Source organism: Chelmon rostratus, chromosome 11 (genome assembly GCF_017976325.1).
Source record: "Chelmon rostratus isolate fCheRos1 chromosome 11, fCheRos1.pri, whole genome shotgun sequence".
NCBI lineage: Eukaryota > Metazoa > Chordata > Actinopteri > Chaetodontiformes > Chaetodontidae > Chelmon > Chelmon rostratus.
Genome location: NC_055668.1, coordinates 14423936 through 14441011, shown reverse-complemented (window position 1 = coordinate 14441011; position 17076 = coordinate 14423936). Strand labels below are relative to the sequence as shown.

The 17076-nt window shown below is 40.8% G+C and overlaps 1 protein-coding gene across 1 annotated transcript; it reads left to right on the top strand.

Annotated features, from left to right (window-relative positions):
• The first annotated feature begins 4397 nt into the window (after positions 1 to 4397).
• On the top strand, positions 4398 to 17026 carry cdhr1a (cadherin-related family member 1a). The gene is made up of 17 exons (XM_041948090.1): positions 4398 to 4508; positions 5239 to 5334; positions 5794 to 5939; positions 6039 to 6089; positions 6248 to 6337; positions 6483 to 6569; positions 7267 to 7383; positions 7683 to 7826; positions 8565 to 8643; positions 8722 to 8822; positions 9177 to 9380; positions 10139 to 10291; positions 10413 to 10577; positions 11630 to 11697; positions 13998 to 14226; positions 14305 to 14562; positions 16460 to 17026. Exons 1-17 carry the CDS (start codon positions 4430 to 4432, stop codon positions 17024 to 17026), a joined length of 2634 nt encoding a protein of 877 aa, XP_041804024.1. The 5' UTR covers positions 4398 to 4429.
• Positions 17027 to 17076: the final 50 nt, after the last annotated feature.

Genomic DNA, 17076 nt, shown 5'->3' with positions numbered 1-17076 from the left:
GTTATTTTCCTTGCTTTTAATACACATTTAATGGAAAAGGTATTCTGGACAATACGAAGGGGATTATGTTTCTATTTGTACATTTTAAGTAACTTTTAGGAAAGCAGTTCTTAGATTTTGTTTCATACAAGCATTTTAACATTACTTTTATTTACTTTATTTGTATTTATGGTTTTCATGTACTGATTTAATGCTTGCTGCAAGCAAGCATTTTAATTTCTTCTAAGGTACATCCTGAAGTTCCAGTGACAACCAGTGCTGAGGCCTGAAAGTATTGTTGAAATCATAGTAAGCATACAGGACTAACATGTCCAGAAATTATGGTGTCACCTCAGCAGACAGGTTATAGTGGTCAACTCAGCCCATGATTATTCCTGCAGAAGTAGTGCGTCTTATCTTGCATTTTACACGATTCACGACTCTGTATTCACCCCGCGAGCACTCTCTGAGGTTTATGGAATGAAAAGGCTGCTAACCTACAGTATACTGCATGGAGAGATTAAAGGGGTGACCTAGTTTTAGAGTGGACCTGGACTAAAAGCGAACCTCTGCCCTTGGCAAACCACACTAGAGATTATTAATAATAATCCAAAATGGTAAAGCTGAATTGGGTATCTTGACAACAGGTGCTCTGACAGACAGAGTGATCCTGTAGTAACACAAGAACTTTAGGCTACAAATTATTCACAGTCTCTCTTTCTATTTTTGACCTGGTGAATCTCAGTTTTCAAAGTAAGCACCAGAATTTCTTTTGAATGTGTTCAAAAAGCAAACAAGGATTATCAAGGCTGTATTTTGATTTTGGAAAGCCAAAAATGAATATTTTAACTAATAATTTTAGCAATACTATACAGGTGGAGAAACCATGTATCTGTCAGGGAATGCAGACATATGACTGATAAAAGCTTGACATAGTGATTTGTTTGATATGGGTGTATTTTTGGTATAGCTGGGATGCTTGTAATCCAAAATGTTCCTGACGTCTTAGTGACAAACGTTATTTGGTAGTCTACATGTTCGTTTGACATTTTTACGGACCCTCACGTTTCACAGACATGCGCAGGACTGGTGCCAAACTAATTCTACTTGCAGCTCCCTCCGTCAACATCGCCTCTTGATAAATGGCCAAAAACGTGCTGGAAAAACTTCAGCCACATAATGTAATCATACACAGCAAAACCCAAATGTTGCTGGGGAAAACATTTTCTCATATAATAAAGCCACATTCATTTGAAGAACATATTTCAAAATATATTTAAGTGCAAATATTATTTTATTCTGATCAATTAATTGACTAAATGTGGTACAAAATTGTTTCTTGTTGTTAATTTGTATTTTTATAATGTACTTATTTCTGCCATCCACGTGAGAGCCTGGATTTGATGTAGCCTGGATGTAAGCATACTTTTTTTTCCTTCCTTAAAATTTGTAAATCATTACTTCCTGCACAAAAGTCAGAGAAAATGCAATTTGTTTCATACACAGGATAAAGTAATCTATGTTTAAGCGGGTCTGGGAACTCCTGGAAGTTTGTTCCAGATATTTACAGCACAGTGGCTAATAAAAGCAGGTTCACCATGTTTGGATTTAATTCTGGGAACAGTCAGCAGACGGGTGCTGTCTGACCCGAGAGGTCGAGCTGGTTGATGTTGCAGCAGAGCTACCTTCATGTGTTTTTTCATCTCAGAAAGATTATCTTTATTTCCGATTGTCTCGTGATGTAGACAAGAGGACAAAATATATGTTTCAGTCCCTGCCGCTCTTGATTTCTTGAATTTTGTTCGCTTTCATGTGGATGCTAATCCCTTTAAGGGTGACATCCTTTTAAACATAGACCGTGACTGAAGTGGTCCATCTGGTCAACACGATTTGAGACATTGTGCAACAGTGTCAGTGGCTGATTTATGCCGATGCAAATATTTCAGGATACACTGAGCCCGTTTAGACTGCAGGTTTGGCCTTGCCCATTGATGACAATAATCCAAATCAAATGCACATGCAAGCTGAAGTGCTAAGCATCTCCATGAAATTTCCCTATGGGCAGCCTAATGGCTCTGTCCCCAACAGGAACAAAGAGGTCAGCATGTGCCGCTGTGATTGAAGGCACTGGATTAGAAACTAAGAAGATGACTACAGATGAGCAGTGAGCTTTTATCCCTATGTTTTTTTTTTTACACAGTGATCATTGTGTAGACACTTGCACGTATAAGCTTCAGTGGCAGGTTTTTATTATAGAATGCATGCACTGACACTTGCTCAAGCTTTAAACATTTTGAACAAAGGTCAGGTTCACTGCGACAGATGACGACAGGTCATTGCAAACTCACGCAGCGCTGCACGCAACATGCCCACCAGTCGACTCTGTGGCTGCTTGCAGCAACATTATGTGTGCTAATTGTGCTTTACATTTATGTCTGATGGAGCCTGTACGACCACAGACAGGCTCTGTGCATTACAAGATGAGGAGAGATTAGAGCACAGTGGGTTAATCTTTAGGCCTGCCATCTGCCGGGACCATGAGAATTAAAGCAGAAGCTGCGGTCTTGACCACCAACAAACAGAAGTGACCTGACAGGTGATCTTTAATCGTGTGGCCATCATCTGAAAGTTATGTATGTTGTCCCTCAAAGGGCATGACAATCATTGATGTGGTTTTAAATATTCTTTGGATTCATTAGGTTTCCAATCCGAAAGGTCGGACTGTACATGCGGGGAATGCATCAGCTGCCAGAGGTCATCGATCTGAAATCATACACTGACGTTCATAAAAATGAATGTTGGTGGCTTTCATTGTCTGTGTGCATGTGGCAACTTACAGTTTGCTGAAAGCAAAATTCATGCAGCCGCTGAGCTTATGCTCAATACTACTGTACTAAATACATTCTACCAGTACCATACAGATTATACAGTAGGTTTAATTTCAGTATGAGAATGGACCATAAAAGGTTTATTCATGTGTGTAAGTCCTCTTGCGTGCAACATGTTTTAATGGTGTACATGCTGTGGGCACCATACAATTGTTCTGTTTGTGTATCTTGATTTTATTTTTCTGTATCTGTATCCTGCGTTGATTTTCAGTCCCAAAAATGTACTAAAGGGATTTTTTTTTTTGTTTCTTTTTATAGTACAAATCATTCTGTATTCGCTAAGTTTACAAAGAAGAAGATCAGTGGGTCATTTGAGTTGCATTCATCCACTTTTTGTCCAGATTAAAGAAAAAGATGCAAAAAGATTTAAAAAGTAACTCTTGAAGACATAGAGGAACCTATCAAAGACAGAGGATCCCAGTCAAATGGACCACTGTGTGAATATTATATAACATTTGTTTGCAAGAGTCTACCACTGGGTGGCAAATAAGATTATCAAACAAGAAGATTAGACAGCTTCAGCGCCCAAAATACCATTCAAAAAGTCCCAGAAAGACAAGAAGTTAATCAGTGTGGTTTTTGATTAAAGATAACGTGGCAAGAGTGAAAGAAAGGAAGGAAGGAAGGAAGGAAGGAAGAAATGAAGGAAGAAAGAGGTGTTTGTTGTTTGTCATTATCCTTTATTTTAGATACATCAGTTTATTTCATCAGTCCTCACATTCACTTCATGATTTCTACCATTTCATCCAAACAGAACTATAATCTCATCAGATCATTCACTGCCGCCATCTACATCATCCTCGGTTTCATGATTATCCTATTAATTGAGTCAATAGTGGAGGTTTTTTTTTCCTTTTCCTAATGCAACAGATGGTTGTGGAGTGCATAGCAGATGGCAATGTATACAATACGGGTAAAACAGTGACCAGCGTAATGGTGCAGATTCTGCATCATTTTAATCGGTCTACTCCGTCCACAACAGAGTTGGTCGCTGTACTCTATGTAAAAAATATATATGTATGATTAAAAAGCAGATAACAGAAGTTATGTTTCACACAGATTTCTATTAGTTCCAATTCATGTAGAATGTGTAGCTGTTAATACAATAACATGTTAAAACAAGCAAAATAACACAACAGCTGTTTGTTCAAAGCATTTGACATTTTCTAAAGAATGAATATTTTGACAGTTTAGCTTTCTTATCTTCATCCACAAGCATCTCTTCTATCTATTTATGTTTATTTAGTAATCATGAGAAATTAAAGCTGTTGATCTGAATCAAAATCAAAAAACGTACAGAAAGTGTAATGTATACCTGTCCATCACGTGCAAAGTCGTGATGTATCCTGTTTCGTGTGCCGTGCAGACAGATCCATCTCCTGTGGATTGGTGGTTGAAGAAGCCCAGTTGGACTGAGGCGGCCCAGCAGTAACTCTTAAGATGTGTCATTGGATTAGCATGTGAGCATCTGCCTTTAGCCTTCTCCCGTAGCCCACAGACACCTTGAGAGCTGCGTCTCATGCACAGGACTCCCGACGGAGCCGTCTTCATGTTGCGGTCTCATGACTTCATTCTTTAGGATGAAGAATGTAAAGATATCACATTTGCCTCTGGTTTTTGTGTTCGCGCAGGCCTGCTTTGGTAAGTTTCACATCTTAATTCTCTGCTTAGAGCTGACGTGTTGCTGGGATCAGACTGTGAATGCTGCTCAGATGCATTCCACAGCCTCTGGGTTGATGATTTTCTCAATTTATAGCTGAATTCTGCTCTGTTTTCAGTTCATTCATGTTCTTGTCTAACCTGGTCAGTTTCTCTTGTAGGTGAACGTCAGTTTATACTTTGTATGACTATGACACTGATTGATTTGTTTGATTTATCAGTTTGGTTTCAAAGGAAATGTAAAATCAAAAACAGTGTTGAGATGAATGTGATATTAAGAATAAAATCAGCATTATTTCTATCACCAGAGATCTCAGGTCTATGTATAGAGAAGGTAGCTTAAGAGGTTGACGTAACTCACCTGTAATCCCAGTCAAGTAAACAGGGGGCGTAGGCCCTGTATAGATGAACAGAGAACATTGTGGCCACCAGGGACAATTACAAAACAACAGTAGATACTAAAACATGGCAAAAGGCTGGCTCAGCAGTGTGATGGACAGCAATATTTATATGAACATTACCAAACACTGGCTACCATAAGACACCGGTCATACCACACCAAGTAAGACTGTTGCAGAGTTACTAAACTGATTAATGTTGGGTTTTATAACGTTTCAATTCAACTTTCAACTGTCAGAGAATGATTACATTATTTCTTCTTTTAAACATAGCCTTCAGTCATTCAATGCTGGTTTTACACCTCTGTTCTCAGCACAAGCAGACTTCGCACCCTATTTCTACGACAATGGACCCTACAGCCGCAACGGGAACCTGGCACTGTTCAGCCTCTCAGAGGACACACCTGTCGGTGAGATCCACCTCGGACATAAAAGACATTTAGCGTGGACAGCTAATAGGCTGGCAGTTCAGCCAATCAACAAAATGGCTTGTTTTAGTTGCCAATATCTCAGAGTCCAGGATGGTAAATAGTCTTTGATAGATGAACAGATGTTGTGGGGCATGTATGCGTCCTCACACTAACGTGGTCATCTGCCGGTGCCACCTGTTGACGTGAGGGACAGTTTCCTGGCTGTGAATGTGGTGCAGCTGTCCCTCCACACCTTCCCGTCAGTGTACTTATCATACTGCTGATCTAGTGGTGGTTAGAGGCTGGTTAATTATGCATTTGGGAACCAGCTTTATTAAGTGTTCCTTTATTCTTAAATGTATCCTTTTAGAAAAGGAACATACATACACATTCAGCTGTCTGAAAGAAAAGATTTTTACACAGCTGAGGCTACTTTGACAAAATTTCTTCTTCTTTTAGGTACACAGATCTATTGTCTCAATGGCACAGACCCTGAAGGCCAGGAGGTGAGGTATGGCCTTTCCTTTGATCCAGGGTCCAAAGAATACTTCAGGGTCGACCCTGTATCCGGAAACATCACATTGGTGGAAGAGCTGGACAGAGAGGTAAACTTAACGTAGGCCTCAGAGGACTTTAAGCTTTAACATACAATAATTTATTCATCATGTGTGTCTTCATACTAACTTTATTTCATCTCTGCTCAGAAACAAGATTCTGTTGACGTTCTTGTCAGCATCACAGACGGACGAAGCCAGGTATCAACATCTAGTTCAATATATGATTGTGCCATTTAACGGCATCTTTTAAAAGGAATCTAAGTAAATAAACTTGAACATGTTTCATGTCTTCTTCTTCTTCTTCTTCTTCTTCTTCTTCTTCTTCTTCTTCTTCTTCTTCTTCTTCTCCTTTTTAGGTTGTGGAAAGAGTCACAATATTCATAATGGATGCAAATGATGAAAAACCTGAATTCCAAAACATGCCGGCAATCATTGATGTACTTGAGGTGAGTTCAGTGTATGCTTTATGCACATGCAAGTGTCAGTCTCCCCACGTAGAATGAAAAATATGAAAGTAAATATATGTTGCGTCATTTTTTTCAATTCGCTGTATGTTGTGACTTGAATTACTTTCTGCGTTGCACATTTCAGACAACTGAGTCTGGCAGCAGCATCTACAAAGCCGAGGCAGTGGACAGGGACACGGGGTCCGGTGGCTCAGTCACCTACTACCTCCAGGTATCACGCAGCAGTTCCCACTCACATCACACCCACCCTGACTTCTGCGTAAATGAATACAGTATGCAAATAAGAAATGAGCACAAATAGAAAAACAAACAAACAAAAAATGTTCCTAAGATGAAACTGAAAGTGGTCAGTTCTAGTTTTAATCTGCATGTGACATAAATAATCTACAGATCTACTGATAACAAGGTTAACGTCAGTTAGATTCAGGCACATGCGCTGCATTTGTGCATGTGCCTGAATATGCTGGTGTAGTTACGAGAAAGGGGATTAAATCACAATCACATTTGTGTCAGGTATTGGAGGCTTAGAGTGCTGCTTTGGCTGGGGGTGGCAGGGGATGTTAGTTTGCACTTTGGACTATTAGGACCAAAGAACAGCTGGCCTGGAGTGACAGTGACGAGTCAGGCAGTGCACATCTGGACACAGCAGCTTTCACCTGCCTGCCCTGTCCTTGAGCATATGGGCTCTTTACATCCAGATGGACAAAGAGATAGACTTTATACAAGATGTGGCCTAATTCAAGTGGCTACTGAATGTTTTTATGCAGCCATCTGACCACTTAACGATATCTCACGTGAGCGGTTGTAAATGGGGTTTAAGGGTTTCAGCGACAGGCTTTTACGAAATGTGACTTTATATGTGTGTGCGTGCTTTTAAAATCCTGTTTTTGTCCTGTTCTCTGTCACAGAATCCTCAGTCCACTTTGTTTGCCGTGGACAGACATAGTGGTGTCCTTCGAATCAAATCGGGGGAAATGTTGGACTATGAGAAAACAAAGACACACTTTGTCACTGTCATTGCCAAGGTAATAATTCACACTCATTCATGTTTCTGCCATGCTAGAGTGTGCTTCCATTTTCAATTTAAAGGTACCCTGTGGGCTTTTTTGACCGCTAGTAGTGCAAGCCACAAAATGTAGCAATGTGCCTGCAAAAGGCAGAGAAGAAGAAGACTTACTAGCTCACATGGATGTAAACAATGCAGGCCGTGCAAACGTTTTACGAGTAAAGAAATATGTTCAGGACGTTTTGTAGGCCTCAAATCGTCTTTAGATTATGCCTTTTTTTAAGTGTAAATTAAAACTGTGCATTGCTTTGGTCTCAGGACGGTGGCGGTAATTTTAACGGCAAGGAGCAGTTCATGTCATCATCTGCTACCCTGACGATCAATGTGATCGATGCACAGGACACTCCGCCATCTTTTATTGGGACACCGTATTTTGGCTACGTTTATGAAGTCTCAGTCCCGGTGAGCATGAAAACATCCTTCAGTGAGATTCTGCTTTGACTGTGAAACATGACACTTTTTGCAACTAATAATCACCTCTCAAGTCATTAAACATTTTGCATAGCAAGACATGGTAACCTAACATAATGAATACTGTTTATTTATGTACTCATAGTTTCAATAAGAACCAGAAACAGAGCTCTAAACCCAAGGCAGCATTATCTCTTATCACACAGATTTAGTTGCTGGCATTTACAGTAACGCCAGCGCCACCTTCTTCATAGCGTTTCTCACAGCAGGTGAAAGCCACGTTATCTCCTCAGTCACAAAATGTCACTGCAGTATGACATCATAGGAGAGAGATTACGCATTTTCACTTTCATCCAAAAGGGAATAATTAGGACGCTGACATTTGAACGTGTCTTTGAAGACTCAGTGAGCTCAGGTGCTGATCAGCTTTGGCTCGTATGTTTTGAGTTGTGCACCAGCCACAGGGTGACTGGATTAAAATGACGGCTTTGACCATGTGATGCAACCAAATACTGAGTTACATCACGTTTAGAGTGAGTGTTTATTGGCAGACAAATGTGGTATTTAAATATATCAAGTATCAGTAACTGGAGAAATATGAAAACTTACAGTATATTTCATAGCTGCATAGAAGGTTATTCATGTATCCTGGTTATCTTCAACTTCCACAAGTATTCATCAATCTTGTTTCACTATTCATTTAACATTTCTGTTGATTTTTTCCTACAGGGATCTGAAATATTCACTGTTTTAGCCAAAGACGGTGATGTGGGAAACCCAAACCCAATCCGTTATTCCTTTGATGAGGGTAAGCATTTCACTCGGAGAAGATTAGGGCGATTTTCGAGATAAAGCAAAAGCGCTCAGATGTCTGTTCTCTCGCCAGGTGACGACGGTGTTTTTCACATCAACAAAACAAGCGGTTGCATCACCCTGCTGACTCTCCCCATTTATCTGAAGAGAGAAATCTTTAACATTAAAGTCAAGGTAAGTTAATTAAGTGAGTTCATTCTTTATGCCTGAATTCATGTCAGCCACTAGAGAGAAAAGACTAAGTTTCAGCATTTTTAATAGCGGTTTTTCACTTTTTCGCCTGTATCCGCCTGTGTGAAAGATTGTACAGTATGAATTGCATTTTATAGACTGTAGATATTGTTACAGGATATTCATACAGGAATAATCAATGGAACAAACCACCTGCACAGAAAACAAGAGAAATATTGCATCATAGCCTAGCCATAACCTGCCTGGTGAAATTGGCACATAAAATATCCCACAGGCTCTGACTACATGACTGATAAATGTGGGCTGACCTGCATAACTTTTACCCCCTGTGTCCAGGCATCAGAGGTAAGTCCCGAAGGCAGGCTCCTGGACTACGGGGTGACCACGGTGGTGATCCGTGTGGTGGACCTCAACAATAATCCACCCACTTTCTATGGAGAAAACGGCCCACAGAGCATGTTTGAGTTGACCATGTATGAGCATCCACCGGAAGGAGAGATACTCCGCGGGCTGAAAATCACCGTCAACGACTCTGACCAGGTTGGGGAGACAGTTATTATTCTCCTCATTTGACTGTGATTAGCATGAACATGATCCAGTATTTTCAGTGATCTTTTACTGAGCAGGTATCATCTCTTAGCACTGGTACAGTGTTATTGCCATTGAAAGCTGCCTCAGCTATCCAGGAGAGAGGAACAGTGATTGTTATTATGTAATAACACTCATTTTCTGACCAAATTACATTGTTATCTAACAAGAAACTGATTTAATCAGCATTCATTGCGCCACAAAGCTGTGTTCAGGCTGGTGTCTGCCTTTCGGTCTATGAAATGACAGTAAGCCTGCTATTATCACAGGTAATCCTTTTAAGATTGCACAAATTTGAAAGTAAGCCGACAAAAATTAAAAGGTACTCCCTAACTATGCCATTTGCTAGCTTATGCAAGTCTCTGTGTGTTTCCAGCTCCCTGCATGAGCCTCGTCCAAATGGCTGATGTTCACCAAATGTATTTTCTGTTAATACTGTTACCACATCAGGGCGAGCTCTCTCTGTCCAGTGATATTATGTTTCACCCACAATATTACTGGTGCCGCTGATTTTTCTATTGATTTCTCATACATTAGAGTAATAATGAAAAGAAAGCTTTTATATTGATTTGATGGACTATATACTACATGGATTATACTTTATGTCTATTTGCAACAAATGCAGATTACTATAAATAGGTTCATGCATGTTCAGTATAATGCAACAACTGTCGTTTTCACTAATGATGATGTGTGTTGCGCTCCTGCAGGGTGCAAACGCTAAATTCAATCTGAGACTGATCGGACCAGGAAGGATGCTGCGAGTCGTCCCTCAGACTGTACTCAATGAGGCACAAGTCACAATCTTAGTGGAAGACTCTGCTGCCATGGACTATGAGAAACACCATTTTCTCACATACAAGGTTAACCCATTGTGCACCACGGACTAAAATGGGATTAAATACTCACAGGTCACACATTTTTCAATAAATGTTGCATTTTGCTCCTTTTCACTGATTTATTTCCTGTCTCTCACCTCTTTAGCTACTTGCAGTTGAGATTGATACACCTGAGAGATTCAGTGCCACGGCGGACATTGTCATTCACCTCCTGGACACCAATGACAACGCTCCCAAATTCTCCTCAGATTACTACATCGCCAGAATTCCAGAGAACTCGCCCGGTGGCTCCAATGTGGTCTCAGTCACGGTGAGCGAGCCTTCATCCTGTCTAAAAATACGTGCCATCACCAATGTACGTCACTCTGAGCTAAAGAGGAATGCTGATTTGAACAAAATGCCCAAGAGAGCCATTAATTCCCTAAATGTAGACTTTTTGGGCGGTGGGGGTTGGGATAATATGTGAAAACATGTAGATAAAAGCTAGGCGAGGTAAGCTGCCAGATGGCTATCACTTTCATTTTGTTGTGTAACACCAGATTCCCTGATTTTTTTTCCCTAATGCTTAGTAGCACATGCAGCTGCAGCACAAAAATATGTGCAGAAATAACATGAAGACATGTTTACACAGATAGATAGATAGATAGATAGATAGATAGATAGATAGATAGATAGATAGATAGATAGATAGATAGATAGATAGATAGATAGATAGATAGATGGGTTTCTTTTTTTTTGGATTATCTCATCCTTTGCCCTTGTCAGTTCATATGAGCCCTGCAGAGGCTCAAAGCAACAGGGAGGCTCGCTAATAAATCCTGCCCTTGCGTGAACACCACAGAGGCTCATTTCCTTGATCCCAGGCAATTTCAATCAGATAAGAGAACAGCCAACAAGTGACCTTGGACACATGGAGACAGCGAACAGGCATCCCTGCAGCGACAGACAGACAGATTAGCTGACGCCCATGATGATGATGTTCCTATGACATCAAAAATCAGTCTTTATATAGCTGACCCCTGTAACATCATGTTCCAGTTGAGCACAGATTCATTCAGTTTACCGAGTCCACGGTGGCATTCAGTTCCTGTTTCTCTCTCTCACTTTATAGTCATACAAAGAAACCTAACAGCAATATTTTGAGGTTTATCAGAGTTATGGGGTAGAAAGTAAAGAGTAGCCGACTCAAAGCCAAAATAATGCCAGGAAATCAGGGGATATGTCTTAGCTCACTGAGCCACATATTGCACTAAAACTCTTAAAGAGGAATCGCAGATTATCCTGAAAGTTACGTCGAATTGACGTAATTTATGCAAGTGCTGCAACCAAACTCATAACTTGTTTTTGTCTGTTTGTCTACAGGCAACAGACCCCGACTCGGGATCTTGGGGTGAAGTAAAGTACTCCGTCTACGGATCAGGGGCTGACCTGTGAGTATAAGAATGTAATTAAAACTGAGCACCCCCTTCGAATTCCTCTCCTCCTTATAACACTGTTATTTTATCTCCATATCTAGACATAATATCTCAACCACAATGCCAACTCACCTCCACACATTCCATGGCTTAGGTTTACTCATTAGTGCTTGGCTCTGAGTGGTCAGCAGCAGGAAAACGCTGTTCATAAAGGACATGTAAGGCATACTTTACATTGCAGATATTGAATCTGAGCCTGAGTGTGACATTTTAATTTTAGACCACTGTACTACTATATATGAAAACTAGCTACAGCAAAAACCCATCTGCACTCAAGCTGCACAGATTTCTGACAACAGACTTGTTTTTCATATTAGAACTTGGTTCTTTTTATTGCACCTAAGCACTGTAGTCCCTCAGAGGATTTGCTGGTATTTTCTCTGAACTCATTTTTTATTAGATTTCCAGTGGAAGTCTAACCTCTGAGAAAAAGACTCACTGTTCTCTCTAAGTGATTATAACACACAGTGGACCCACAGCTTGCCTTTCCTTTCAGACCACTACTGATAGACTCCTGAGTATGACCTACATTTTCTACAAAGTTAGTGCTGTCTCAGCACTGTGACTACTAATATTGTAACTAATATTGTAATTGTTGGAAAAAATAGTCTGTGTTTTTTTTCATCACATTTCTATCTGCATGTCTTAGCGGACCAAAAGACCTGGATTTGGAAACATTTAGAACAGTGAAGCAAAGGAAACATGAGCCTGTAATGTGCAGCGCCACTGTAAACAGACAGATGTCTGTCAGCGAGGGCATGTTGAATCTGTTCCCAATAAACCACTCGCTTTGTCCGATGAAATGTAGGTAGAAACTATTCTTTGACCTCTCAGTGCAGATTTTGAGCTCTGTGGCGCTGAATTAGAGGAGATATGTGATGTCACATGACAATCCAGGATTTCCAAAATAAGCAGAGGAGAGAGATTTGGAACACTTTTATCTTGACTTATTTGGTCAAAACCATTTAGAAACTGTGTCACCTCAGATGTCTCCAAAATGCCTCTTTGAACTTTGTCGCGAAGCAAAACAGAGCTGCATTTCGTGGTTCTGCGCCTCTTTTATTTCTGACTTGACACCTTTTTTATATTATCTTGAAGAATACTTGAGCATACGGGATCATGCGGTCCTGATCTTTGCCTGCTCTGTCTTTGTTAATCCTCTAATGGGATTGGAGGAGAAAATAGACTGCTCTTTGCTTCTGACTACCTGGCACCACAAAGTAACTGTTGGGTAGCTAAACAAGTCAGTCAGTGAAACAGTCCACTCTAGTTCTGTATGTTAACAGTCCAATCTTAAATGACTAAAGTCAATTGGAACAGGGCAGTAAAGTAATACTTTAAAGGAATAGTTATGTCTATGTACTAAGTATGGAGCTATTCAGCAGGTGCTTGGCCTAGCTTAGCATTGTTTGTTCACAGAAATCTTAACATGACTATCTGCAGTTTTAGGAGGACTTAGGCGCAGTAGCTTCTTTTGAGGAACAGCAGTTTAGCCATCTGCTCAGTGTGCAACATGTGTGTTTCCACAAGTTCTTGGCGGCAACCTCAACCCCTGACAAGAGGAGTCACTGCAGCTGCTACTGTCTGTCAGCATGCTACTCCCTGTAAAACCGCAAAATTTTGTTGTCACATTTATTTTTATGTATCATTTAAACACACACAAAAAAATACATTTAGATGTGCTGATAAGTGACTGTTTGAGTTTTGAAGATAGCCAGGCTAGTTTCACTCTGCATCTCGTCTATCGGCTAAGCTAAGCTAGTCGCCTCCTGACTGTAGCTCCATAGCTTAAAAAGTGGTGTCACCTCACTCTCAAAAATAAATGCAAACAAGCACATTTCAATTGCTTTAAAGTTTCAAGCATGGCAAAAAGGCAAAAGTTACTGTAATTCTTATTAACCTTTCAAATCCAGTAATGAGCTATCAAAACATAACACCTTTCAGGAGTTATATAATCTGCTTTATGCTTGCTCGTCTTGAAAAAGCAAACTTTCTACACCTAATTGTCTCTGAAAGCTTTGACCCAGTGAATTTAAGTAAGGGCTATTAGTAGCCTAAGTAATAGCAAATCTAAAGCCTCAAACCCCTGCAGTGAACAAGACAACCTAGACGAGAGCGTGCCGTGCTATCTGTGCCTCCAGAAAGGTGGTCTTGAGTATAATGTATTTACAAGACTGTGTGGAAAAACATGGTTCTGTATTGCATTATTATGAAAAATCTGAATTATTTTTCCTAAACCACATCACCATTTATAGATTCCTGATTCAGCCTGCATCTGGGATCATCTACACCCAGCCGTGGGCGAGCCTGGATGCGGAGGTGAGGTCCAAGTATAACTTCTACGTGAAGGCAGAGGACTCAGAAGGGAAGTACAGCCTGGCTGAGGTCTTCGTGACCGTCCTGGACCTGAACGACCACCCGCCTGCATTCAACGACAACTTCCTCGAGACGACTATGGTGATCGGGGCACCGGTGAAAATAGAGGTATTTGTTCTCTCACGATTCAGTAAGTCAGACAAGGTGAAACTCAAGAGTAATGTCAGTACCATTACATCCTCACAGGCTGTAGACGATGATGCAGAAGTGCCCAACAATGTTATCGAGTACGCCATCATGAAAGCTGAGCCAGACAACAACATCTTTGACATTAACGCTGACACGGGGGAGATCGTGCTCAAGTCCTACATCAAGTCAATGGCCATCATTCAGAACATCACCAAGCAGAGAGACTGCACCTGGTCGCTGGTGGTGCAGGCCCGGGACCGAGGCCAGCCGTCCTTCAGCACCACTGCAGTCGTCAAGATCGACATCACTGAGGCTGTAAGTTGCAACAAAGTAGATGAGTGGCACTGTGCAACCCTGTCTCCTAGAAATTCTGCTTATATACAGCTAATTTGCATAAAACACATAAACATAACCATAAAAAAGTTGAATAACGCTGTAGTTACTATGAGTACCTACTATGGCGAAAAATTAATAGTTTCCAGTAAACATACATTCAGTATCAATATTTTTGCAACTTGCAGGTACATTAATTTACAACCGTTCCTCATTACGTTTATGCAAAACATAACTCGGCCAACATTTTGCTTCTGTCAAAACATATTTGTTGCTAGTTAAACAGAATTTCTTGGAGACACGGCTGGAAGTCAATTAAACCCACACCATACAGTACAATGTGATGAATTCTATGGATTCAGAAGATAATGAACTTTAAATACATGACAGACAGAGTGTGCAAAGTTGCAACCATTAGTCCATCAGGGTTTATTTGTTTCATTGAAATTATCGTTTCATGTTTTATGCAGCTGTGACATGTCATTCTAGTTGTAGCTGCACGCTGCGAGTGAGCAGTTCTGCTCTTTTAAGCCTGGTGTAACCTCTTTGCACCAGCTGATGTCAGTTCAATGATATTTAAAAATCAGTAAAATAAATAGAATTACAGTTAATACTGACTATAGGTCTCAGACCAAAGTACTTTTTTAACGCTACAAACTGCAAAAATATGATGTAAAACTGTTTTCACTGCGCTGCAGTACAGAACATAAAGAATGGCTTTGTTCTGCTGAGCACATAGTGTGACCGCTCATTCCCTCTATATTTTCAGTAATTATCAGGCGAAGTCCTGAGCCCAGTGGTTGACTGGGCGCTGAGCTGCATTTTTTAGTTAAAATAATCTGTAAACAGCAAATGTTCTGTTTATCTGTTTAATCAGTCCCTACCATCAGTTTACATCCAGATTAAATGCTGGAACATCTGATCAGTTCGTGCGAAGGTGCAGCTTTTCTGCAGAATAACCAACATCAGTTGTTTGCTTGGATAGCAATCAAAACTCGTAGTTGTAACAAAAAAAAAAAACTCACACAAATGCAATTGTCATGTTTTCAGGTCAAATCCAGATTTTTCTCGTACTTCTTGGGCCTCAGGAAACGTCCAGGGGCCGTGTTCGGGATTTGTTTGACCGTTGTCACCTTCGCCATTTCTCTGACAATCTTCATTTCAACTCTTATATACTGGAACTCTGTGAAAAAGTCCCGCATACAATCTCAGGGCAAGATCAGAAAGATTATAAGGAGGCCTGTGCCATAAATGAAGCTTGCCTTGAGATCATCAGCACAGTAGAACTGTTGTTTTCACTCTGCAGCTCCAAGAATTTGTGGCAATTCATTTGAAAAGGATTTTGTGGTAGAACAAGGCCGTGTCTGTAAAAGAGTACAGGAGCACAATGTAGACTGTCCCCTCAACACATTCCCATTTCCCCCCGATGTTTTGATTTAGTACTCACGTCACGACACCACAACCAAAGTAAACAAATTATTTCTGGTTAATCATAGTCACATCAATTCATAGATTCATTCTCAGCTGCTGGATGGTCTCCACTATGGGCTTCCAAGTCAACCTCTCTGATCTTGTCTTGACGAAATATCAATCAATAAAACAATAAATTAAAAAGCATTATCAGCATTTCTAATGTGTTTCATGTGCATCCAACAGGACACTGAAAAATAATTCGTTTTTATGCAAATGGTATTATGGCAGTACATTTGCAGTAATTTAGGAATTTTGTATTTTGCACCTTGCATGATATTTTTGGCCAAATGATGAATACATGCAGTACTACAGCACATACACGCGACACTATTTAGAAGTTAATCTTTGTGTGACAGACTATGACTTCACTCCCATGGATGTGAACTCTCCCTGTGCTCTTTTACAGACCCAACTCAGTGGGGGGCCTTTGGGATCATTTTTGATGCAGAGTAAAAACAAGCCTTTGCAAATCCTAGGCATGCTTGCTGGTGTCATTAGTCTCATGGTCATAGTCACAGTCATCATCTCCACTGCAACATTCATGCGCAACAAAAAGTCCAACCGTATCCTGCCTAACCGCCGCGTGAGGAGGAGGCCACGGAAACAGCAGGCCTGGAACTTCAAAAACCCCTTCAAGAAACCGGAAACTCCCGGAGAGAAATTCAGAGTGGAAGAGGAGGAGCAGGAGCCGGAGGTCATTGTGGAGAACATCAATTATAATAACAATGTCAACAATGTTGTGAGACACTGGCCACCACCACCCCCACCGCCGCCTTCCGCCCCGTGTCTGCCCCCTCCTCCACCACCCTACATCCCGGGGGACAGGCAGAGGGCGATACCCACCGTCTCAGCGACAGTGGCACCCAAACCTAAAAAGAAGCCAGTTGTGACGAGACAGGACACAGTGAACAAAGCGCTGGTTTCAGAGCTCAAGATGAGACTGGAGCAGAAGAGGATGATGAAGCATCACTAGTGCTTGAAGAAACAACCTCACCTCAAGGTCCATTTAGTAGCAGCCGTGGA

What these genes read in the sequence shown, in the direction of transcription:
- cdhr1a (XM_041948090.1), top strand. Translation starts at nt 4,430, where the DNA reads ATGACTTCATTCTTTAGGATGAAGAATGTAAAGATATCACATTTGCCT. An exon ending in GTTCGCGCAGGCCTGCTTTG is followed by an intron (nt 4,509 to 5,238) that starts GTAAGTTTCACA and finishes CTCTGTTCTCAG; the next exon opens with CACAAGCAGACTTCGCACCC. An exon ending in ACCATTTTCTCACATACAAG is followed by an intron (nt 10,292 to 10,412) that starts GTTAACCCATTG and finishes TCACCTCTTTAG; the next exon opens with CTACTTGCAGTTGAGATTGA.